Here is a 24,433-nt window from a genome sequence, read left to right as displayed (position 1 = left end):
GCTGCAGCCTCCTCTGACTTCACCATCTCACTCCACCAGCAGTACACAAGAACAGCTATGGAGGATTAAAAAAAACAATACTGTCTATTGTGAGCAGCAAGTCTTCAGGACAAAAACCAAATACTTCCCCATTGGTCTCCACAGAATACAAAAAGTAATTATATCAAAGTTATGGTGTGTTTATTGTTTACTAAATAGGAGAAATAGAAAAAAATGAATAATGGAGACATTAATATTCACCAGAACATGGGCTCTGTTAGTAACCAATTAGTCTTCAGTCCTTCTTCCACAGGACTTGTCATTGCTGATGAGCATTTTAGTCCACCCTGGGATCACTAACAGTGGCCTAAATATGCTACAAAGAAACAGGAGCTGATAAGGTGGATGGCTTCCCTGACTGAACACAACTTGTCATACCTGAGCAAGACACAGCTGAGCGCTGTGACAGACTCATTCTAACCTCCTTCCCACTTCTTAAGGGAGAGAACTACACAGTCTTTGTAAGATCTCAGTTTGTTAGGTTACTACTTTAAGTTTTTCCTTCTTTGAAATGCATAATCCCATATTCTGGTACAAATACCACCATTCTTCATATTAATTAAAACAGAATAGTTAAAGACTTTAGATTTGAGTAGATATCTATGTTCATAGATAAGCAAAATGCATACCAAAAAAATCCAGAATCTCGATCCATTATTTTCTCCTAAAGAAAGCATACAGCATACTAAAATAAAACACTCATTGTCTTATCTACCTTCTCTCATTCTCCAATGTTCAACCATGAAAACATTTAACTCATTTCTCTTCTTTCTGTTCTCGCAAGTACAAGGGTACAAGCTTCACATTCCTCAACATCAAGGAACCACCAATTAACTTGCTAATTACCATATGAGCAATATCACAAAGTAGCATCTTGTGTGGCTGCAGGGAAGCTGCCAAGTCCTATCTTAGTGTCACTCAGCTGCACCACACCTTCCTGGGTTCTGGTTGTTTGCCTTTTTAATCTGGATCTTTGAAATTAGAAAGGCAGCTGCACTCCACCCTGCCAAGGGCATTTTGCGTCACAGGCATTTGGTAAATGAGCACATTCAGGGGCTCAGGGGAGACAAGTGCTCTCCCAGAGCATCTGCACCAGCTCTCGCAAAAGAAGTGCACCCCTGTGACTGTTCAGGCGGTGATGTGATCTTTTGGATCAGCTCTTCAGGAGTACAGTCTGAAATACCATTCATGGGGGAGGGAAAAAAGATAAGCTCCGTCCCTAGCCACTACAACTTTGCCCATCAAGTCACTACTTCAGTACCCTGACGTAAAACCTGCATCCTAAAAGACTCTGCTGAAGGGTCAATCAACTATGATGGAAATTATCTTTGTTATTTCACAATAATCTGTCTTCAAGGGAACCATTACCACCTTCCTCCCGACACTCCAAACCTCCATTTCTCTGACATCAAAACAGACTAAAAGAAGAAACAACTGGAAACCAAGGACTAAGAAAAACTAATTTGCAATGCAGGGAATTATGAGATTATTCTACTGGTTTCGACAGTACTCAGGGAAACACCAGCATTTCAGAACCTTTTGGAATAGTCCCCCTACATCACAGCGCACCAAATGGTAGCAAGATGGGCATCAGGGTCCAGATCTGCAAACTGCCTTTCAAGAGTGACTGAATTTGAAAATGGGAAAAAACATTTGTTTTCAAAGGTTGGGATTTTATTATTATTCATTTAAAGATGGACGAACACAGGAGGTGAGATTGAATCTCTACTTGTGAATCTTCTAGCAGAAACTGATGAGAGACTTTCAAAAGTCAACTTCAACTGTTACGTGGAACAGAAATTTAAGCATGCTGTATTCTTCCATTCAACCTTTTGTCACATACCACACATTTCAAGGTCCTTTTGCATTTACTCATGGTTTATTTCACTCTTATTTGTTCCGTAGGATGGCTGTGCTCCTGTTTCTCAAGCTATTTATGTCCCACTGAAGCTACAAGTGTCATAAGCACAATTTGCAAATAAGGATGCTCAGTAAAAAGAAAATGAGATCACACAGTTAAACTTTAAACATTGAAGAACTGTGCTAGTTAACTGAGAACATGGTCTTCAACTGGAAAAGTCTGTCAAAGAAATAAAGTAGTGACGGGAAAAAATGTGTTTGCTATACAGATACTTATCCAACATCAGCATCAAGAGTGTTTTGACCCTGGAGAATAGTTTTCTTTCCCAGACCTATTTCGCAAACAATAACTGTAATGTTTACATAAAAGAAAACATTTTGTTGAAATATTATTTTGATTACAAAAGAAATAACTTACTGTTAGGTGGATGCTGGATTTTGGCAGCATATACAAGTTATGAAAGTTTAGTTGATGGGGGGTATTCTCAATAATTAAACCTACACACTGAATAGAGGATCTCTCACAGATTTGAAATGAAATACCCTCTGAATTCTGAGCACTTTACTTTTGAAAATTCCGATAAAAACTGACAGGTCATGTCTACCTCATTCCTTAGGTCATCAAACTTCACTCCTGCCAGCCGAGTTGTTACATGAACGCAGCAGCAAGACATGACCCATCAGTGGAGCAAAGACCTCCCTCCCTCCCAAGAAACAGTGTTGACTTCATTATTTGGCAACAGAATTCTCATCTTAGAAAGCATGGAAGCAGACCGAAACCTGGTGTAGTTGGGGAAGTTGTGGAGGGAACACAGCACAGCTTGAGGTGGGAAGGTCACATCACAACAGGAATGCCAGCTTTTAGGTGTTTCACACGCCATGGCTCCTGCTACAAACATCACCTCAGAGCATTCACGTCCAAGAAGGAGCTCCAGCATGATTGGGATTCCTTTCCTGCTCAGCAGCAAAGAAAAACAGGGGAGAAACAAAAGCAAAAGAATCCAACTAATCAAAAAAAACCCAACAAAACGGCCTTTTCCTTAGTTTGCAGCTAAATGAATCCTCAACAGAATTCCATGCAATAAAGGCCTTCTTGAAGACTGCTCTCTGCTTGCTCAGTTCATCAGCCATCTCCTGCAAACAATGGTAGTGTTAGCACTTCAAAGACAAGTCAGAAGAAAACTCCTTAATGGGAAGTGTTTGGCAGCCAAAACACAAGGAGACCTGGTAGCCACTTCCATAATGAATAAACCGAGCAAGCATTTTTATCATCTTTAAAAGCACATCCTCTTCGGCCGAGGGTTTGAAATATTTTATGATGCTCTATATCAAGTCTGAAGAAATGTCAACACTAAGCATGAATACCTTTGCTGAAAAAAGCATCATTCATCATGCTTTCTCTCTTCACAATGGCAGACGTCTCAAAATAGTGTCACTTTTATGGCATCGCTGTCTATCTGAATATTTGCATATGTAGACAAAAAAAACCCAAGAACATCAGACTTGAAGTATTCTGTGATCTCTCTACAACAAAGCATGTCCAAACACACACTCAGCACACCTGCACACCTAGACTTAGCGCTGTATGCAACACAGCTACCAAATATTTTGTCATTAGTAGGACTGCAAAAGGCTCAGAAAACAAAGTTACATTTTCACCAGTTCTTCTGCTCAAACAAGCCAAGAAAACTATGTAGAATTCTTGCAGTAAGCTGAGAAAGACTTCCTTTTCCCGAATACAATGAAACTCTAAGTGGATGAAGATGGGGGAAAACACAGTGAGTAATCAGACAAATGCGCAGCTACGACCTATAACTGAAGAAGTGGTGGCCAGGTGGCCAACCTTCAGGCTATTTATTTATTAAAAGGTGAAGAAAGAACACACTTCGGAAAAATACTTGATAAGTTTAGTGCATTTCCACACCGAAAACTTAAAACCCAAATTCAAAAGGCAGAGGTTAAGAATTCTGGCAAGATTTGCATCACGCTCCCTTTATTTTTCTTCCAGCCTGGGAAAGCCCAGGAGGAACAGTCAGCATCACGGAAGTTGAGATGGTCTCAGCAGGCTCCCACAGAGGGAAAAGTTCAAAAATAATCTCTGTAGCTAGACACAAGGGAAATGAACCTAAATTTTAACAGAAAAACAGCTGGCAGCACTGTTGTGCAGAGGACAGGCTGTACTTATGTTATATACAGCTTCCAGAAGTATAACATCAGACAGCTAAACAAGATGCCCAAGTGAAAAAGGGTCTTGCTGAGCTCATTTCCAAAACTGTCAAATACAGATTTTAAGTGTAAAGTATCTTAACATTTTTGTGTCAAAAGAATTTTTTTAAAATCTGGTAAATCATTATCTGATAGGAGCTGTATCTGGCTGAACCATAAAACTGAAGGTTCTAATTAGGTCAGACCAAAGTCATATACATACACCACAGAGTATCCCGATTTCTTTATACCGAATACAGGATTCCATTAAAGCAATAACAACAGCTGAAAGCACCAAAACATGTAAAATGTGAAAGTGTTCTTAATGGCCTTCTTACTTAAACAGCTGTTAAAGGAAGACCCGGATGTTCCAGCATCACTTCACCTGGAAGTTTCTCTAATTATTCCAGTTTATTTGCCTGGACAGCAGAATAAAGGTATTGCTCATTACAAGAATGTAAAGTAACCAACTTGCCAGGAAGTATTTATTTAAATATTTAACTACGTTGTATGATATACACCAAAAGAAGGACATGACTCATCTCTGGTGCCTATAGCTGTACAATGTTTGAACTCCAAGTGCAAAGAAACCCCTTAATCCTTCTGTCAGTTTTGGATTACAAACTTCACATGAAGCCAATGAACTAGTCATACAATATTACCACGTAATTTTGCAGACAACTCCAACTAGGAGAAAAACATCAGACTTCAAATTTACCGGCAAATGAAAGCCTCACTGCTTTGGGATTTTTCCAGAATGAGTTTCCAGTCACAGCATCAGTGGCATTTGGTTCCCAAATCAAAGATAACTAAATGAATACTAAAAAAAAAATAAACAAAAGCAATTTACAATAGCAGTAACCACATCCCCATGAGAAGCACGAAGTACAACAAACTTGCAACCCTTCACAGCCATAGCAACACATTTTATAAGCAAGAAAGTGAGCCATTCGTTTAGTCTTCTAATGCAACTTTCATTCTTCATTCTGTTTCCAAACAAAAAGACTTGCAATATATCACACAGCAACATACTTTTAACAGATTTTTTAGATCCATTATGCTTTAACAAAAATTGGCTGGTTTACTATCATACATGCTACTTTTGTTCCTAAATGGGCACAGTGTGTATAATTTAAGAGTGAAATGACATGACTGTTTTTATTTTTCTCTAGCTGCTTCAGCTGCATTGCTGCACACTGTTCTTTCCTGAGACAAGGTGTTCTCATGACAGAGAAAATAACGCAGTTTCTCTCATCAACTGAGCCATGGTGTAAAAGGCAACGCATGGGGCTACAGAAGTCAGCTGCTGTTTTTTAGTTGTCTTTGCATTTCACTGATGGAAACTCATGAAGAAAAAGATAAGCTGGCATTTCTGGAAGGGGAACAAAAGCCGATTTGTTGGTGTTAGTTTTTTTTAATAGGTAAAATGTTTAGATTTGTTTCTATTACCATTTCTGGGACAGGTGCATGACTATGCTCCAGACAACTGGTTTATAAAATGAGAGCTTTTGATTTTTGCTTTGGACCCAGCACCAACAGTTTATATTCAAGCACTGTCTCCGCTTAGCACACTTCTCAGCAGCCTATGGACTCACAGATTACTTCTGCTTTGCCTGCCTGGACATATTCAACATACTCAGAGAGCTTTAACTGCATATGCCAGAGGAAGTAAGTGGTCAAAAAAAGGGGGGGGGGGGGGGGGGGGGGGGGGAATTGATGTATGACTGCTTACAAATGATGAATTTAAAAAATCAAGCATGAATTCTCTCTTCTAAAACACGATAACACAAGAAAAAATGCATTCTTCCAGTCCAGTAGCTAAAAGAAGGAACTGTTTGACAGTGACAATGCACGTTAAATGTACACTGCTCAGAGAAGGACACCAGATTTCAAGGATGTTGGCTCAAACTACTATATGAGAAAATGCACAACAATCCCAAATAAATGCTTCACCTTTCACCGGTGAATAAATATACTGTATCTACATAACACAGAAAGATAGATACACATAGTATTCATTTGTACACACACAATTGTTTGATGAAATTATCTTTTAAAAGACTACTGTTGCTCCATATGACAGAGCTAGCAATATACACTGCAGTACTTCAAACACAGCATTTATTTTGGTTATCAAGGAAACAGTGAAATAACCAACAAAATATGTAGAGTAGAAGCAGTCTGTGAGGTCTAGCAACGAAAAATGGAAGAATTCACAATTCTTATATCTTAGGAAAATGTATGCAATTATTATCCAACTGTGCTCAGAAAGCACCAGGGTGAAAAGGTTGGTCATTTAACCGCAGGACAACCGCCAGGTATTCATCAGCATCACACACTAATTATTCAACTTAAGACTGTAGGATAAACTCTGCATACCTATCGTTCTGCACTTCAGCCGTATTGGCCTTATAGCTCAAGCTTTAGCACTCACTGGCACAAACTGTACTGGCTGCTCACAACACTAGAAATATGCTTGCCTTTTAAATCAGGTTATTCATACACTAAGAGGAGTGCTAGAGTATTAGAGGCATGTATAAAACGAGCAAGCTGACGGAGAAAGGAAATTGATTAACTAACATGACCTGACAGCAAGTGAATGAACAATCTGAAAAAAAAAAGCACCAAACATGAACCATACTGGAAATTGTAGGTTATAACTGCCTAAGTCTGAATTTAGCAAGTCTAATACAAGTGACTAAGTTGTCATCTTCCATCTGCTCATCATACATTGCAAAAAACATTATAAAGCATTATCGTTTGAAATCAGATAACTAGCCAAACGGCATGTGGTTTACCTCAATTTATGCATTTGGACTGCAAAAGCAACAGGAAAGCAAATTTTTTTTGGCAGATACTTAGTAAAAAATGGTTCTTTTGTGAGCTGACAAAAATAATAAAAAGATTTTAACAGTTAGTTTTCTGTAGGTTCAACTAAAAACGTGCTGCTTAAATACTCCAGAATGTATGGCTTGAGGCAGATGCACTGAGTTTCAGGCTGAAGTGACCAGCCAGTGTCTTTTGAAACAAGAACATAGGTGACAAGACTGCTACAAAAGAACTACTGATTTCTGCACAGATAGTTCAGAAGGGAAAAAAGCACACACAAAGTTTGTTGGTTTCTTGTATAAAACTCTTTCCCAGCGTATCACAGACCTTCAGAAAAATAAGCACTTCGTCTGTGAAAGTAAGCTTGTTCTAAGACATTGAATCTGAAATCTCTAGGGGAAAAAGGCTTGGCAGAATAAATGGATTGTATACAAGCAACCTACAATGCAGAAATCACAGTGTAACAGCATGAGGATCCTGGAGTGTAAAACAGAAACAGATAACCTTAACCCAGTGAAGCCACATCTAAGACATACTTCAGTGAGATGAATGACAACACCCATGCTGCAACAGTCAGTACTGTATGCTTCTGTAACAATTTACAGCCTTTCTATTTTTAGGAGATGCATTTTATTCTTCTATTTTTACTGATTCCTTTTAAGAAGAATACAGTGAGACAGGAGAACACAATTTAAAATAAACTAGAAGTTAGAGTGGAGAGGAGAAGAAACCAGTCCTCTCCATTTCTTCGATTTTGTTATTTAAGTGAAAACAAAGAAGCAATTTTGCAACACTCCCCAATTTGTCAAACGCTTTGTTACATACATACAACTGCAAAAGCAAAACCATTATCAAATACTTATCAAAGTTCCTTATCAAAACACAGAAATTAAGAGTAATTTCAGCATGGAAGAAAAGCCTAAAATTAACCTGGTTAATAAAGTTAATCACAACATTTCAACAGACATGGGAGTGGCAGAGTTGTTTGACAATCTAAGATAGATATTCCAGTTTTCCTAATTCAGATCTTTCAGTCTGGCTCCTCCAGTAGCCCGTTCTGTCCCACACTCAAAAAAGAGAAGAAAAACCCACAGCTCAAACCAACATGAAGGGTCCACTTCCTTCAGACTTTCCATATAATCAAAGTCATAAGCTGAAAGCTAGAGAGCAATAAATTGACTGCTATGCAGTAATTACTCACTGGGTCAAGTCACAAGACAGCATAAGTTCTTGTACAGAAGTCTTTGCCCCCTTCATGAAGTGATTAACACAGAATTTAAAAGATGCTATACCACAAGCTACTTTTCCAATGGGAAATGCATTTCTTGTCCTAGATAATAAAACAATAGTATTCTGCTCTCCTCTGTCAGAAAGATAAGACACAGCAGAAGGAGTTACTAGAACCACTTGAACTCAAGTTCTGCAGTGAGAGAAACAGCAACTGTGACGCCAGCACAGAAGCATTCCCCTCCGAGCTTGGCCTCCTGCCTCACCACCAGCCAAACCCAATGTCGCTCAGCAGCTGTCACAGTGACTCTTTGGGACACCGAACACAATCTAGGGGTTAATCTCAACTCAGCCTTCCAACCATCTCTATGGCGTTTGTAATCTAACCACCTGAGTGTTAAATGCACGTATGCAAGAGGTGCAGCTGATCTAGCTGAACATCATGCTATGCTTTTTGCTTTGAGAAATTTATTTATTTTTTTTAAATCCACCAGATAGAATTCTGCAAATGTTTCACACCAAAGATCAGTACCCACAAGCATTGTTGAAATGTCTGTTCTTTTCCCTGAAGAATAGCCACGTCCAAATGCAGTATTCCTTTATCCAGCCAGTCTGGTCAGCCTCTATTTTACAACTGAAAAGTGTGTTCCTGAAATTCTGCTGTTACCTCTCACAAGCAATTGTAGACAGCCAACTGGAGAGTGTATGAAAAGCACTTTTCAGCTTTGAGCCCCACCTTCCCCAGCCAACTTACAGGCTGGGACAGAGCAGGCGGATGTTGCTCCATCAAGCCCAGTCCTGCAACAACAGCACGGTGCTCGGGAGCCGCTCTGCACACCACTCTCCGCAGGCACACACTGAAATCAAAACCAGCCATAATAAATAGAGTTCTGCAAAGTTCTCCCACAGCAAGCCTCTGAAAAGTTGGCAGTTCTTTTCTGATGAAAAGGATGCTGGATGAATCAGGTACACTTTCAGTTTATCAAACCTTACTTTGGTAACTCGTGGCTTGTTTGCCACAAAAGGAGATGGTCTGAAAGAAAGGAGTCAGGAATCCCAATTTTGTATCTCATTTCTTCCACACTGTTGGCTTTGTAGTTCTGGGACTAAACTATCCATAAAATGTCCTTTAAAAGCAGAAAAATCAATGAGAAGTCTGCAAAACAAAGAAGCTAGCTTTATTTAACCTGCCATATATACAAAATGTCAACAAAACAAGTAAAAACCTGAAGTCTTCAGTGATTTGCTTGGTAGTGATAGCCGGAAAGGATATGTATCTATTCCTGCAGGAAGCAGGAGTCCCAGAGATGCCATCAGAAAATGGCACCAGCTGCTCTGTGAGCTCCTGGAACACTGCAAGGACACAAAGCGCTCCCTCCACACTGACTCCTCAGAACCACACAGGACCTCCTACTGTACTGCATAAGCAACAGTCCTGCCCAGTCACAGCGTTTCAAGTGACATTTTTACTTTAGGAAAAGTCAAAGAGTTGCAAATGGTTGCAAATGTCAAATGTGCTCAGCTCCTTTGAAGAAAATATCATTTGTCGTATCACAGAATCATAGAATGGCCTGGGTTGAAAAGGACTTGTGCAAGGATCATCTAGTTTCAACCCCTCTGCTATGTGCAGGGTTGCCAACCACTAGACCAGGCTGCCCACAGCCACATCCAGCCTGGCCTTGAATGCCTCCAGGGATGGGGCATCCACAACCTCCTTCTTCTGGTGCTTCATCACCCTCTGAGTCAAAAACTTCCTCCTAATATCTAACCTAAACCTCCCCTGTCTCAGTTTAAAACCATTCCCCCTCATCCTATCACTATTCACCCTCGTAAACAGCTGTTCCTCCTCCTGTTTACATGGTCCCTTCAAGTACTGCAGTGCTGTTGAACAGCAGCAAACTCAAGTTCGCTCACATTTGTCTCTTCCATTGCCTTCCTAAGCCAGGTCTCTCCTCTCCTTTCACAAACATTGCTACTCCTGGAACACACAGAACTCTCCTATCTTTGATCCTTCTAGCTCCCCATCAGATACAATGGAAATTTAAGAAGTACAGAAGTTACTACAAGGTGCACAGAGAGACAGCATAATCATGTATGAAAGTAAAGCTTAAGGAACCAGGTTAAATAAATGTGACACATCCCACGAATGCCAATATTAAAGATACTGCCAGCAAGCAACTTACGTGTTTACATAACAAGTAATTACTATACTTCAGAATATGATGAAATACTATATTTTAGGAATAAAGTATTTATGCTAATAGAGCTTAAAAGCATAATCAGCAGGTATCCAAATTAAATCTCACAAGGATTTCTCATGGTCTTCCTTGCCATTCTTTTTCAAACTCAAAATAAAGTAAACATTGAAGAGTTTTTGCACGGAAGCTCTATCTTGCAATTCTTCAGAGAAGAGCAATCCATTATTATCAATGACTGTAAAAGAATTATCAATTTTACAATCCTGCACCATTTACCTATATTAGTCTGCTGACTTCAGTGGGACCATCTGAGGATTAAAACTGCACCACCAGTTCTAAAACATGAAATGGATGTTCTCCTGCACCACCACTAAGCGCAATCCATACTTTCCACCTCTTATTTTCAAGCAGTTTAGAAACACTAAAGACGGCTGACAGTCAAGATCTGTCGTTTGATTCTTAATCCATTTACTCGTCATTTTCAATCAGATGAGTAAGTTGTGAAAGAACAAGAACTAGCTCTGAAATAAAAACTAAAATAAAAAATAAAAAAGACAAGACTGCTGTTATAGGTTTTTGCCTTTCCTTCTGCTCTTCCCAACCAAAAGCTCTTCATGAATGTTGTACCTTACACCACAGTTACTGTACAATGTCATTTTCTAGAACCAGTGAGCACTGCAAAATTAAGGATCAAATATATATATAAAAAATATTTTTTATAGTTATTGTCTCAATCCGTTCCTTCCTTCACTTACAAATGTTTCTTGAGACTAGATTACATAGGAAAATTTTCCTGAAGTAGGAGAAATGTCATGTTAACATATCAGCTGTGAGATACTGAAACAAACCAGATTCTTAATCAGCATTGGGCATTGCACTCTTCAGTCAAACCCACAGATTTTCTCCTTGGCCCATTTGAGCTGGCATTTATCCATGACTTACAAGAGTAAGATGCAATACACATACACACACCTCCAAACACAACTCAAGGAAAAGCACTGCTTTCAGGTTTAAGCTGTTCCAAACAGTTCCATCACTGTTCTGAACGTGTCCAGCATAAGACAGAGCCTCACAGAACACAGTCCCTTGCCTGCCCCACAGAGCTTCCACAAGCAGCACCTCGGCTTGTCTTAGAAGTTTTGTAGTCAAGCAAAAGAGAACCTTCTCTGTCTGGACAGGAGAGAAGGCTGGGGAAGGCAGCAAAAGGTGGAGGAAGCAGCTCAGTGGAGCTGAGCAGCACAAGACAGGCTACCACTATAGACATATGAGGTTCGTACCAGCTTTTACTAATATCCCAACAATTTTGGGTTACCTGCATTAAAAGAAATAACTGCAACATCACTGATGTATGGTTTCTCACTGTCCTGCACAGATGAAGGCCAAGCTTGCATGAGTATCTCAAGCATGATCAGAGTCATAAGGTACATAATAAAGAACATTAAGTCTCTAATGATGATCATCTTCAGTGTCTAAGGCTGCTTTACTTTTGAATTGGTGCTTTTGGTCAGGATTCACCCTTCAGAGAAGCTTTAGAGCTCTTTGCAAGCCTTAGGCTACTGATTCACCAACTGCAGTCCACTAGACCTCTAGATCTGCTAGATGTGGCTCACTGAGATTGCACAAAATCCTAACCATCTCTAGCTTTCAAAACCAAAGACCAAGGTCCGTGAGAAATTTTGAGGGCTGACACTAGCCAAAACAAATGTGAGTTGTTTTTGTGAGTGGTTTATGGTACAAAGTACACAGGGGAAAAAAATGTATGCACAGATGTGTAACTGCCACTTAGCTCATCTTGTGACCAGGGTTTCACAATGTCACTTTAAGTGCAGGGTTGCAAACTAAGAGAAACACGACAACCCAGGTTGTACAGAGACTTGCTGACTCTTATTTACCTTTGTTCTCACTTGTGTATTTTCTCATCCTGCTCTCAGTCAACACATGACTGCTGGAGAATGGGTAACAAGGATCTCTGCTGATTGATAATAAAACTCTCCAAACAAGCACTACAATTCCCCAGAAGCAAGAGATATACTGAGAAAACTATAATTACCTTTTTTTCCCCTGCAAATTCATTCCACTAAAGACAGAATACCTGCAGTTATATACTACAAATAGTCAGAGGGGTAATTAAAACACATCTGTTTCATTATGCACTCTGGAGCACCAGCATGAGTCACAATTTATGTTGATATCACACCAAGAAATTTTAGTCACAAACATGTGGTCCAAACAAGAACTGAAACTTCTTATTTTTCCTTTTTTACATTTTATTTTCACGATTATCCAAAGAGAAGAATTACTGGCATATGGCGTTTTGAGGGGAATGCCACACTGTGCCTTGCTGAACAGGATGTCAGTCGTCTTATCTGGTACAAGTGCTCCTACTGCCGTGACAAGACCCAGTGGCTCTCCCCCAAACACTTCCCCCATTCATTCATTCATTCTTTGCTACCATGTGTGAATTCTGCAACCATGGGAAAATGATTGTTCAGGAAACCCAGCACCCGAGGAGGAAGCAACTCATCGTGTACATTCTTTTAAAAGTCATGAAAGCAAAACAACGCAGCAGTATTGCAAGAAAAACTGGATGCAAATACGAAGCACGCCTAACCAGCTGTACAAGACATGCCTTGAACCCACTGTGAGAAACACACAAAGGAGTATGTCGGTATCATAATTTATAGCAGCTCAGAAGTTGGCAAAAGCCAGGCATGTCAGTGTCCTGCATGCACACAGCAGGGCTCAGCCTCCTTTCTGGACATGGTCTCATCACAGTCTTGGGCTACATATAGCCTCCACATCTATCTGGCACTCGAGCCTTGCACATGACAAGGGCCTCAGCATGCACCTAAATGCAAGCTACTTCTCCAGCTTCCACCTGCCTGTCACTGTGAGCATCAAATGCTTAAGACAGCTGTGGCTATGCATGAGCTTGGAAGAAGCAGGGAGCGGTAATTTCATGCTAAGGTAAGGGTCTGAGAAAAAAAACACAGACAGCAACTGTATTTCTATCAGTACTCAAGTATTGTGGCATATATTGCATTTAAAAGTAGAAATAAGTACATCCAATTAGGAAAGCTGACTTGTACACAGAATGAAAGAACAAGACTTGAGACTTCTTTACATTTCAGCCCAGGCACAGACTTGGACAAGCTACTCGCCCTGTGCCCCAGGCCCCAGTCATTACAAGGGCAGGCACCTCCACTTGGAGAGTGTCAGCAGCAGTTAAGGTATCACTGTTCATCTATCTAAGTCTCACTCCCAGTGCATTTGCTACAGGTCATCACCTTAAACACCTGGTTCTTGAAACAATGGGTAGAACTTTCAATGCTTATATTTTACATAGAGTAACACGTAATCTTTCAGGAAAAAAAAAAAGAAAAAAGAAAAACAAAAGACACACAAAACCTCAACTAAATCTTTGAAAATGATCTACATTAAAAAGCCAGAGCTTTCAGGACTGAGGGATCTATCTTTTCAGGCAATCAGTCTACAGGCACTGGCATAATCCCAAAAGCAACCTGGACACAGAACCGTAGCAAGTACTTAATCAGATCTTCCATTATAAGAATTAGATAGCCACTATAAATCTTAACCACGATGACTCAGAAAAGCAAGCTTAAAGAAGCAGCATTTTCAGCTATATATAAAAGAATTAGTACCCTCATCACTACTCATCTTTTCTCTCATTTCAAATGTCAAATGAGCCAACCATAATAAAACCACATATTAATGCAAGCGTCTTAATGTGTAATTTCATTTTGTTTCCTGGCTGACTTTCACGCTGATGTTTTTCCAGATTTGTCTCAGAATGTTCTTTTCAATACTGCAACAGAAGGAGAATGGATAATGATAAAACTACCATCCCTTCTACATAACGCTAGACAAAAGCACTAAGTTGTATGATACTGGAAACAGTCTGGGGGATTATTTATTATCCAGATCACCACATTTATCTGACCTAGACCACGAGCAACTAAGCAGATGCTTAGTCCTCCAGCTGCCACATTCTTCGTCATGCTGTGAAGGCATCCAGTAACATTCACACTGTGCAAGTATGTGGGATTAGCAGGACAGGATCTATTAAAAACTTCTAGGAGTAAGCACTTAAGGGAACGATTTCTGTAATGACAGACTCAAAAAACCTGGAAATAGTTTAATTTATTCATAACTGCACTTAAATTTCCTCTAGCATTTTCTAAGCGTTAGCCTGTAAGTAGAAAAGAAGGCACTGACAAAGTTTCTATTCTTGCAGGCGATACTGTGCCACTGGTATACCACAACCACTTTGACAGTAAACCCCACATGACTCTTGTACAAATGATGGTTATTCCCTTTTACAGTACTGATATGAATCAACTAACTGGAGGGAGAGAAATACCACAAGGCATCAGGCAGCACGCCTTCCTATCCATTCTGCTCATCCTCCTCATAGCGCACAGATTCATAATTAACTAACTGGCAAAAACAGCTGGCATTATAACAGTTTCCGGGATAAATAGGAAGCAACCATCGGGAAAATAGGCATTTCTAACAATAATATTCTGAAGTTTTTATATAACAGCCTCTCAAGAATCATTCCTTCAAATTTGCACCTAGTATAATGAGAAATTGCCTTTCCCTGAGAAATCAGCTTAAGACTTGGAGGGAAAGGAGGAAAAAGAAAGACAAAGTACCACAAAAATCAGGGGGAAACAAACAAACAAACAAACAAACAAACAAATAAAAGGAGAAAACCAAAGAATTAGCAAAGCACCAGGGAAAAAAAAAAAACAAAAAAAAACCCACAGTTCCCACTACTGTGATGCAGCTAAATACTATGCTGTGATGCAGCCAAACAGACCAAATGGAATAAGATGCAAACATTAGTTCCAGTTTATCTTCTATTTATTTGAAACAGCGATGGGTGTGATGACTCAATAAACCAGAATTAACACTTTTCCAACTAACCCATTCAACTAACCCGCTGTAGGCTGGACCAGAGGAACCTCCGGCTGCTCATAGCACAGCCCTGCACCAATGCAGTCTGGCAGTCTTTGCGCTTTCAAAGAGGTTTCAGTCACAGACATTTGGGTTCTCCTTATGTCCAAGGCACGAAAGAGTTTAAGAAAATAGGAAATACAAAAGAGAAAGAAGGAAGCTGCACATAACACAAGTCACAAGCTCACCAATTTTTTTTCTAATTTGTGTTTTCTCTTTTTAAGATTTTATTCGAGTTCAGTAATTTCATAATCCATTCCCCAACTCCAAGCAAAACTCTTGCAAGCAAAATTGTTCTCTCTACTTGTGTGATTCCACTTAGCCACAGGAATGTGTACTTCAGAAAAATGCCAAAAGGGTTCCTTTCCCCTCTTTCCTTGAATCGTAAACTTCTTGTTTTGAGCTAAAAGCAAAAAGAATCCACAGCCACTCAAATTAAGAAGTGAAGAGTCATACAGGCAACTGAGCAAATGGCTCAGCTTGAGAGCAAGCACAGCTGTTTCTGACAGTATCCATTTGTACTTTTTTTTGGCAATAATGCACAAAGACTTTTTCTCTGTTAGTAAGAAATTAAAACAAAGGAAGTTATATAGCTAGAAAGCAAGAAACGTACCCACTCTAAGATCTTTTAAAGGAAAGGAGAAAGACTATTTTCTCCAGACTGCATCCCGCACTTAACTTCCCAACATCTCTCTGAGGAATTTGTTTATAATGTGAATAATGACCATCTAGATTTCTTAAAGCAGCTCTCGTTCATTTATTAACAAGCTGAGTATACTGTTCTTTCTTACTGTCAATAGGAAAACTCTGACGTACAGTGATGCAGGAAGGCAATCGGGGAACAAAGAATACGCCTCGCGCTTTTTCTTAAACTTAAAAGCCAACATTTACACATTCAATATTCCTTCTGCAGAAATGAGAGCAGTGAAAATCTCAGGAAGATAGAGCATTTGTTTTCTACTGCAACAGGAAATTATTATGGTCACGATATCTGCAGTTTCACCTATCAAGCACACGAATATTTCTGCACACATATGCTTTAGTTGCTTCTTGCTCCCAAATAAATTGCTTCCCTTGCCATTACATAAAGTAAAAGCAGCACCTAATTTACTGCATCTAAGTGTCCCTTCCAACACCATAATCTATTAAGAAGAAGTGGTGGGGGAAACACTGAGGGCCACTGGTGAAACAGAGATACACAGTTCAGTTTTGCTGTGCCTGATAACAGTTGACGATACAGACACCTCCTGGGACTCTCAAGTTCTCAACATCAGCCCATCTGGTAGATGTGCAGACACAGTCAAATTATAGTTCTCTCTCATTTTCAGATGAGGAACACACACTACAGTTGAATACAGAGATAACCATTTGGAACATAACCACCATAATCTTTTACTTCAGCATAGAAAAATCCAAGTATGTACAAAACTTTCTGACATGTTTGTTATGCAATACCCCTTTCCCTAAAACAACACAGTCGACCCAACACAAACATATTCACTGCTGACAATCCATGAGTTGGCCACATGACCATCCTGCCCGTATTTCAGGTATTAGCTATGTCAGAACTCATTAGCAAAGACCACTTGACACAGTCTTTCACATTATCCAAAATACATGGAGCACACGCTGAATAACAGATCTCTCCCGATTCATTGTGGTTTTGCTGACAGTTTTTCCTCCATAAACTAGTCTACATAATCACCAGCCAGTACGCTGCTCAGAGAAGCATCAGGAAACCACTGCGCCACAACGTGTAATAAATACTGCCTATGGTGTTTACAATCAAATGGATGACATTCTCTAGCTAACTGACAATAGCTACAAAAATGATACTTGTACCGATCTATTTGTACCAACGATGAAGGCCACTGTTAGTTTGAGAAAGTGTGTTTCAGGCTATGCTGTCATCAACTTAAAATCCTGCAACTCAATTAATAACCCTGCCTAGGAAAGGACGCCATAGCAAAGAAGTTTTTCTGATTAGTAAGTTTTAGTTCCCTTCATTCCTCATCACAGATGAGCAGTACACAGATATGACTGTACAATATATAAGCTCGTACACAAATACCACTGGGAGATCATAGAATCACAACATCTACATTACTCATACTACCCTGCTTTTCAAACACCCATCCAAAATGTTTACAAACATCCATCCAAAATGCTTAAACCTTTAGGCGATGTTTCAGGCATTAGTATCCAACTTAAGAGTGCAGGAAAAGTGATTCAAAGGGAGTTATATTAGCATGTCTGACTAAGCAGGCATCCTACACAGTGAAGATATGATGTAGCCTCGTATGTGCAGGACAGAAAAGCACAACATACTTTTCCCAGAGATCTTTAGATAAAAGGTCTGCTATAATTTATATTCCAATTTTTGCTCACTTCAGTGAACAGAAAGTAGAGATTATACAAATAGTTGTTTGAATAGGAATGACAGCTGCATCTCCTGGAAGATGCAGAGCAGACGGGCAAAGCAAATGTTCTCAAAGGACACGGGAGCACAAACACTGAGAAGTGCAGCTCCGGAACTGGCAGTGATATACAGCACTGCATCCCAAGTTTAAGAGCACAACCAATCTGGGACAGCTGACACACCAGTAGCATGGAAATACTAAAATTCAAACGTATGCAGCATGAAAGCTCTAGTTTATTCCTTCTTTATACAGAACTTTAAACAAAGTGCAATCAAGACAGAGTAAGACAAACTACTCACATACCATTGGCTATGGGAAGGAAAAGCATCCATGTGTTTTGTTTCTCAGATCACGTTGCATGAAACCTACTACCTGAAAAAACGCACATCCCCTAGCAAGCTCAGTTCAGAGACCAAATTCCAAAGCAGGCGTCTATGAACAGTAATGCCTGCATAAACAGTTCTTGGTCTAAAGCCAGATCAGAGCATAATTATCTTCTCCATATTAAAAAAAATAAGGCAACTGATATTACTAACACCAAATCACGTAAAAATACAAAGTAATGTGCCTATTGGTAGCTTACAAGGTAGCTCATCGCTGACTGTTGTCCACGAAAACCCCAACTCAATTCTGATTTTCATCTTCTTTCCCAGTGGCATAAACAGAAGCCACGAGAGTTTTACTCACGATTTATCACCTTCACTCTTAGTAAACTAAGTTTCAGGCTACTTTAATTTAAGACACTTGTCCATAATTACTCAGTGTAAACCAACACAGACCAAGACTTAGATTTCAGTTCAGTGGGAGCCGCTTATTTCACGTTAAAGCAAGACAGATTAGGATTCACTTGCAGGATTTTCAGATGGTTTTTGTTATTAGTTACCACTGTCAAGACACAAAAAGAAAAGAATCCAAAAGTTCAGCCAATTACTTCTAGGGCTGAGTAGCAGCCAGCAGAAATAGTTGTTGCTGGGTTCAGCGAAGGTTTGCCAAATGATGAGATGTTAGCATGGGCAGGGAAAACTGCCTTTCTTGGCTTCTATCTGCTAAAGGTTGCTAAAGTCACCAAATTGGGATTAAGGATGGATCCAGAAGGAACAATTGGGGGCTAAATTTAGGACTCCTCACAGCAGAAACAATCTGCTGGGACAGAGGCTGAGTTGGTATGGTTACCGAGATAGGAAAGAAGAGGAAAGTGAGCCCAAACTGGCACTGAACAAGAAAGCATGCAGCTGGCTACCTCTGCTGCCATCACGGATACAAGCAAGGTGCAGCAGTGGGGCAGGCCCAGCCCGGGGGACTGCAGTCAGTGCAAGCAGCAGCATTAACATGTGTGCAGGGGAGGGCAGCAAGCTGGGACAGAAGGGACCGTAAGGCACAAGATCAGGTTTGGATAGGTCAAAGTTAACCTGCTGAGACTCAACCAGCATCTGAAAATTAATGCCAGTTTAGAGTTAGTTCTGGAACTGAGCAGTAGATCTGAGATACATTTCAAGCCAGAACAAATGCAAATGTTGCTGATTCTGACAGTCACCATGCTAAACACAATCTCAAGTTTTTGCTTGCTATTCCAGAAAGCGCAAAGAATCAAGTAGAGGTGATCGCCACCCTGCCTGAACATTTAATATGACTGTGCGCTAAAACCAAGCACTTACAGTTTGGCACACCTTCTTCAAATCTGTGACTGCCAGTACCAAAACATTAGGGCAACAAAGCTGGTGAGGGGTCTGGAGCGCAGACCTTATGAAGAGCGGCTGAAGGAGCTGGGATTGTCCAGTCTAGAGAAGAGGAGGCTCAGGGGAGACCTTATTACTCTCTATAACTACCTGAAGGGAGGTTGTAGTGAGCTGGGGGTCAGCCTCTTCTCTCGTGTGACCAGTGATAGGACTAGAGGGAATGGCTTCAAGCTGTGCCAGGGAAGATTCAGGCTGGACGTTAGGAAATACTACTTCTCTGAAAGGGTGGTCAGGCACTGGAATGGGCTGCCCAGAGAGGTGGTGGAGTCACCGACCCTGGTGGTGTTCAAAGAGCGTTTGGATGTTGTGTTGAGGGACATGGTTTAGCGAGAGCCATTGGTGATGGGCGATGATCCTGTGGGTCTTTTCCAACCTTAGCGATTCTATGATTCTATGATTTCTGACCATCACATGGGAACTGAACTGGTAGCCTGAAATTGCAGACACTGTGATTGAACTGTGCATGGAATGGCAATCTGTTTTAGTAAACAGAATTTTTATTCAAATGCAGTGCTTATAAGGTTAAATGCCTGGGCCTCCTAATTACTAACTCCAACTCCAATAAAGACTTGATGTGCAGTCTTATCTAATGACTTGGTCTCTCATCTCACTCATCCATAAACAGAACTTCCAGCTCAACATACTTTGCAGGATGTTGAAAGAGTAGCATCTAAAATGCTGCACACACTTCAGGTTTTTTCAAAATGCTTTGTAGGTTAAGAGATTTGTTTGTTTATCTAAGACTAATCTCATACTTGCTCATTTTAAATTGTCCGTATTTTACATGACAAAAGAAACGACGTTACAAATAAACACAGGAAATCACTAGCAAGAATTTCAAACAGGTTGTGATTAGGCAAGCAAGCTTATCTTCAATTCTCCTGATGACATTTCCGACACACAGCTCCTTCTACTGTCATGTTCTGTGTTGTTGGTTTGTTTTTCATTTTATTTTTGTAGGTATCCTATGTAAGAACATCTGCTGACACCACCAAGTTTTCAACCCCCTTTACCACAAAGTACAACAAAAGTGTTCCCGTGAGCCTTAATCCAGAGAGGAGCAATAGTCCAGACGTCATAAAAAGACAATTTGTGAAGTGACTGACAGAAAACAAAATCAACAGATTTAAGAAAAGAATGTGGGAGGGAAACAAAACAATGTCGAAATTCACTCAATAGCACTCACTAACTGAGATCTATCACATCAGTGTGGTAACATTCTATGAAACATTGATGGGGCCAGATGACAGCTATCCAAGGGTGCTGAGGGAACTGGCGGAGGTGATAGCCAAGCCACTTTCTATCATCTATCAGCATTCCTAGTCAACTGGAGAGGTCCCAGAAGACTGCAGACTTGCCAAAGGGACTCCCATCTACAAGAAGGGTCGTAAGGAGGATCTGGGGAACTGCAGCCTGATCTTGGTGCCAGAGAAGGTTATGGAGCAGATTGTCTTGAGAGAGATCACACAGCATATGTGGGACAAGCAGGGGATCAGGCCCAGCCAGCATGGGCTCATGAAGGGCAAGCCCGACTTGACCAACCTGATTTCCTTCTATGATCGAGTGACCCGCCTGGTGGATGAGGGAAAGGCTGTTACTGTGGCCTAACCTGACTTCAGCAAAGCCTTCAACGCTGTCTCCCACAGTATTCTCTAGAGAAGCCAGCAGTCCATGGCTTGGACAGGTACACTCTTTGCTGGGTAAAGAACTGGCTGGAGGGCCACATCCAGAGAGTGGTGGTGAATGGAGTTAAATCCAGCTGATGACCGGTCACAAGAGGTGCTCCCCAGAGGATGGTACAGGGGCCTGTCCTCTTCAATATCTTTATTGATAACCTGGATGAGGGCATTGAGTGCCCCCTCAGTAAGTTTGCAGATGACACCAAGCTGGCCAGAAGTGCCGATCTTCCTGGGGGGTAGCGAGGCCCTACAGAGGGATCTGGACAGGCTGCATTGCTGGGCTGAAGCCAAGGGGATGAGGTTCAACAAGACCAAGTGCCGGCTCCTGCACTTTGGCCACGGAAATCCCAGGCAACATTACAGACTTGGGGCAGAGTGGCTGGAAGACTGTGTACAGGAAACAGACCTGGGGATATTGGTCAATGCTTGGCTGAACCTGAGCCAGCAGTGTGCCCAGGTGGCCAAGAAGGTTGATGGCATCCTGGCTTGTATCAGAAATAGTGTTGCTAGCAGAAGCAGAGAACTGCGCTGGTGAGGCCACAGCTCAGGTGCTGTGTTCAATTTTAGGCCCCTCACTGCACGAAATACATCGAGGCCCTGGAGCATGTCCAGAGAAGGGCAACGAAGCTTGTGAGGGGTCTGGAGCACAGGCCTTATGAGAAGCAGCTGAGGAAGCTGGGATTGTTCAGTTTGGAGAAGGGAAGGCTCAGGGGTGACCTTACCGCTCTCTATGTGAAGGAGGCTGTAGTGAGCTGGGGGTCGGCCTCTTCTATCATGTAATTAGTGATAGGACTAGAGGGAATGGCCTCAAGTTGCACCAGGGGAGATTCACGCTGGACGTTAGGAAACACTACTTTTCCAAAAGAGTGGTCAGGTGACTGAATGGGCTATCCAGGGAGGTGATGCAGTCACCAACCCTGGAGGTGTTCAACAAAGGTTTAGACATTGTGTTGAAGGACATGGTTTAGTGAGAACTACTGGTGATAGGGGATGGTTGGAATGGATAATCTTGTAGGTCTTTTCCAACCTTGGTGATTCTGTGATTCTATGAAAAGAGTAAAAAAAAAAAAAAAAAGAAATTTTCATGCTCGACTGGCTAGTTCACTGCTCCTCAAGAAGACTGCCTTCCCACTCAGGTACAACCCCTACAGTACTTCATGGGAAGAACACAAATGGTGTTGGTAGACACAGACACGTTTTGTAATGAATTTTGGCCAAAGAGGAGTGCTTGCAGATTCTTTTTATCACTACATTCTTTTACTTCCATTATTAAAAGTGAAAGAAGCTATGAAAGATGCAATATAGCCAGGTTGTTTAATGTCTTTTGTCGAAAGTGCTGAATGTGTTATAACACTGCAACAGCTAGTCAGGTGGTGACACAGAAACTTAAAACAACTGAAAGAATAGAGATTTAAAAAAAAAAGGCATAACAAAAGAGCAGTAATATCACCATATGTAGCGGAAATGCTAAGTCACAGCTTGAACCAGTGATTGAGCACCTGGTGAGAAGGCAGGGCCAACCCAGGGCAGCTCAGGTGCATGCAATGTACCTAAGTGACAGGAAGGGGATAAGCCCGGATCCACCCCTTCCAAGACCTCATTTAAGGGTTGGCAGTAGTATCTTGTTGGAGATATCTACTTCCCTGAGGACTTCTAAAGGTAAGCAGCTGGTTTCCTTCATTTCTGTATCCCTAGCTGTTGCATTTTGGTTTGTCCTTACTTCATGTAGCCAAAGATTTTGCCACTCTGCTATTATCACAGTACTTTTTATCACATTACAGTGTTACACCACACAGCAAAAACTTTTAAAGAGCAGGCTGAAGTTGTGTTGTTTTTTTTTTAACAGAAAAGCCTGCATAAAAAAAAAAAAAGCTAGTTGAACTGACAAAGCTTTAGGAAAACAGTTATTCAGCTTGTAACTGAGCTTGTTAATTAGAGCAGGTCTCCTCTACAGAGAGCATACAACCTGATATTTTAATAGGAAAGCAACAGTGACAACGCAAACTATGCTATTTTGTTCTCAAAATGCTGATGTGTTTCACACTTGTATTTCAAAAAGCTTTTCCTCTCATCCCTAGTGACCTGGTGGGATGCTCCCTTCTCCTGTTTGCAAGCTGCTGCTTTTTCTTTATTAACTTTTAAAAACATATTTTCTGTTCCATCATACCTATATTCCATTGTTTTTAATGTTTTTAAAGCATGCAAGTTTTTATGTCAGCTGACAACACCACAGGTTACAACAAACAACAGTAAGGTAATCTCTGCTTTGAGACTTGATATATTACAGCTCCGTTCTTTTGCGTTTTCTTAAGGCTGAAATGCTATGAGCTTCACTCACCCCATGTGCTCATTTGCCACTTCTGAACCTTAATTCAACCTAATGGGGAGAGGGACAAATTTCACTGCTAAAAAGCTCTTATTAGCAACAGACTGACTGAGAGTGGCCTGGACACCACAAGCTCTACAATCTCCTCCAGGGCCTAGCTCTGATACACAGCTCTGCTCAGTTTTGTCCTGGGTACTTAAGCCTTCTTGCCAAATTAAACAGAACATTTTTTTTTTCCCCCCTTCAAGGACACAGAGTCCCAAGCAGCAGGTGAATGTACAAAAGCTAAAGAGAATTAAGAGAGCCTATAACAATCAGATCAGCTGGGAGAGTAGAGTCAAAACCTCTTGACCTACCTAATGACTGCACTGCGAAGTATCATGGTTTTGTTTTATGCTGCCAAAAAAGACGGGTTTGCCTTAGCAACATGGTAGGTTTTGGGTGCTAATCAAAGCTGACCTAAGTAAGTGTCTCTAAATAGTAGTTCCTTCAACTATTCTGCTAATAATGTGCCTGTGCCAATCTGATTGTACATCTTATACTCAATATTTCAGGAATGCATTCAGTTGTTCAAAATATCTCAACTCCTCACCTCAGTAAAAAGTTCACAGGAATGATCAACACAATGTGTGATAGCATTGTCCATAGGAACTGTCATAAGAAAAATAGCATGTCTGACCTGGAAACACAGAAAAGTGGTGTTAGAGACTCTCTAAAGCCTCAGATGCAAAGGGGAACTCCATCAAACATCCAAAAGTCATAAAAATCCCCCTGAATGTGAAACAGAGCACAAAAGTCAAAGTGATCTATGTACACAATTGATGCAGTGTCAAAAACCAGTCAGGGGAGAGGGAAAGGGAAGCACTGGGATGTAGCTCTACTATGATGCTGCAAAACAGGTTTCCAAATGCTACTCTTGGGAGTGAGGGTGCAG

At 40.8% G+C, this 24,433-nt stretch overlaps 1 protein-coding gene across 3 annotated transcripts in view; it reads right to left on the bottom strand.

Moving 5' to 3' along the window:
• ARHGAP10 (Rho GTPase activating protein 10) overlaps positions 1-24,433 on the bottom strand; it is a 128,481-nt gene that overhangs the window by 98,177 nt on the left and 5,871 nt on the right. Inside the window, exon 1 of one of the 3 annotated variants that reach the window (XM_046940593.1) lies at positions 18,062-18,971. The exons of the other annotated variants lie outside the window; for them this stretch is intronic. Within the exon in view, the coding sequence (XP_046796549.1) occupies positions 18,062-18,086 (25 nt within the window). The 5' untranslated portion in view covers positions 18,087-18,971. Of the gene's footprint in view, positions 1-18,061; positions 18,972-24,433 lie in introns of those variants that run through there. 3 annotated transcript variants of the gene reach the window in all.

The sequence above is a fragment of the Gallus gallus genome, chromosome 4 (assembly GCF_016699485.2).
Source record: "Gallus gallus isolate bGalGal1 chromosome 4, bGalGal1.mat.broiler.GRCg7b, whole genome shotgun sequence".
Taxonomy (NCBI): domain Eukaryota; kingdom Metazoa; phylum Chordata; class Aves; order Galliformes; family Phasianidae; genus Gallus; species Gallus gallus.
The sequence above is the reverse complement of the archived record's forward strand: the minus strand, read 5'-3'. Positions and strand labels throughout refer to the sequence as shown.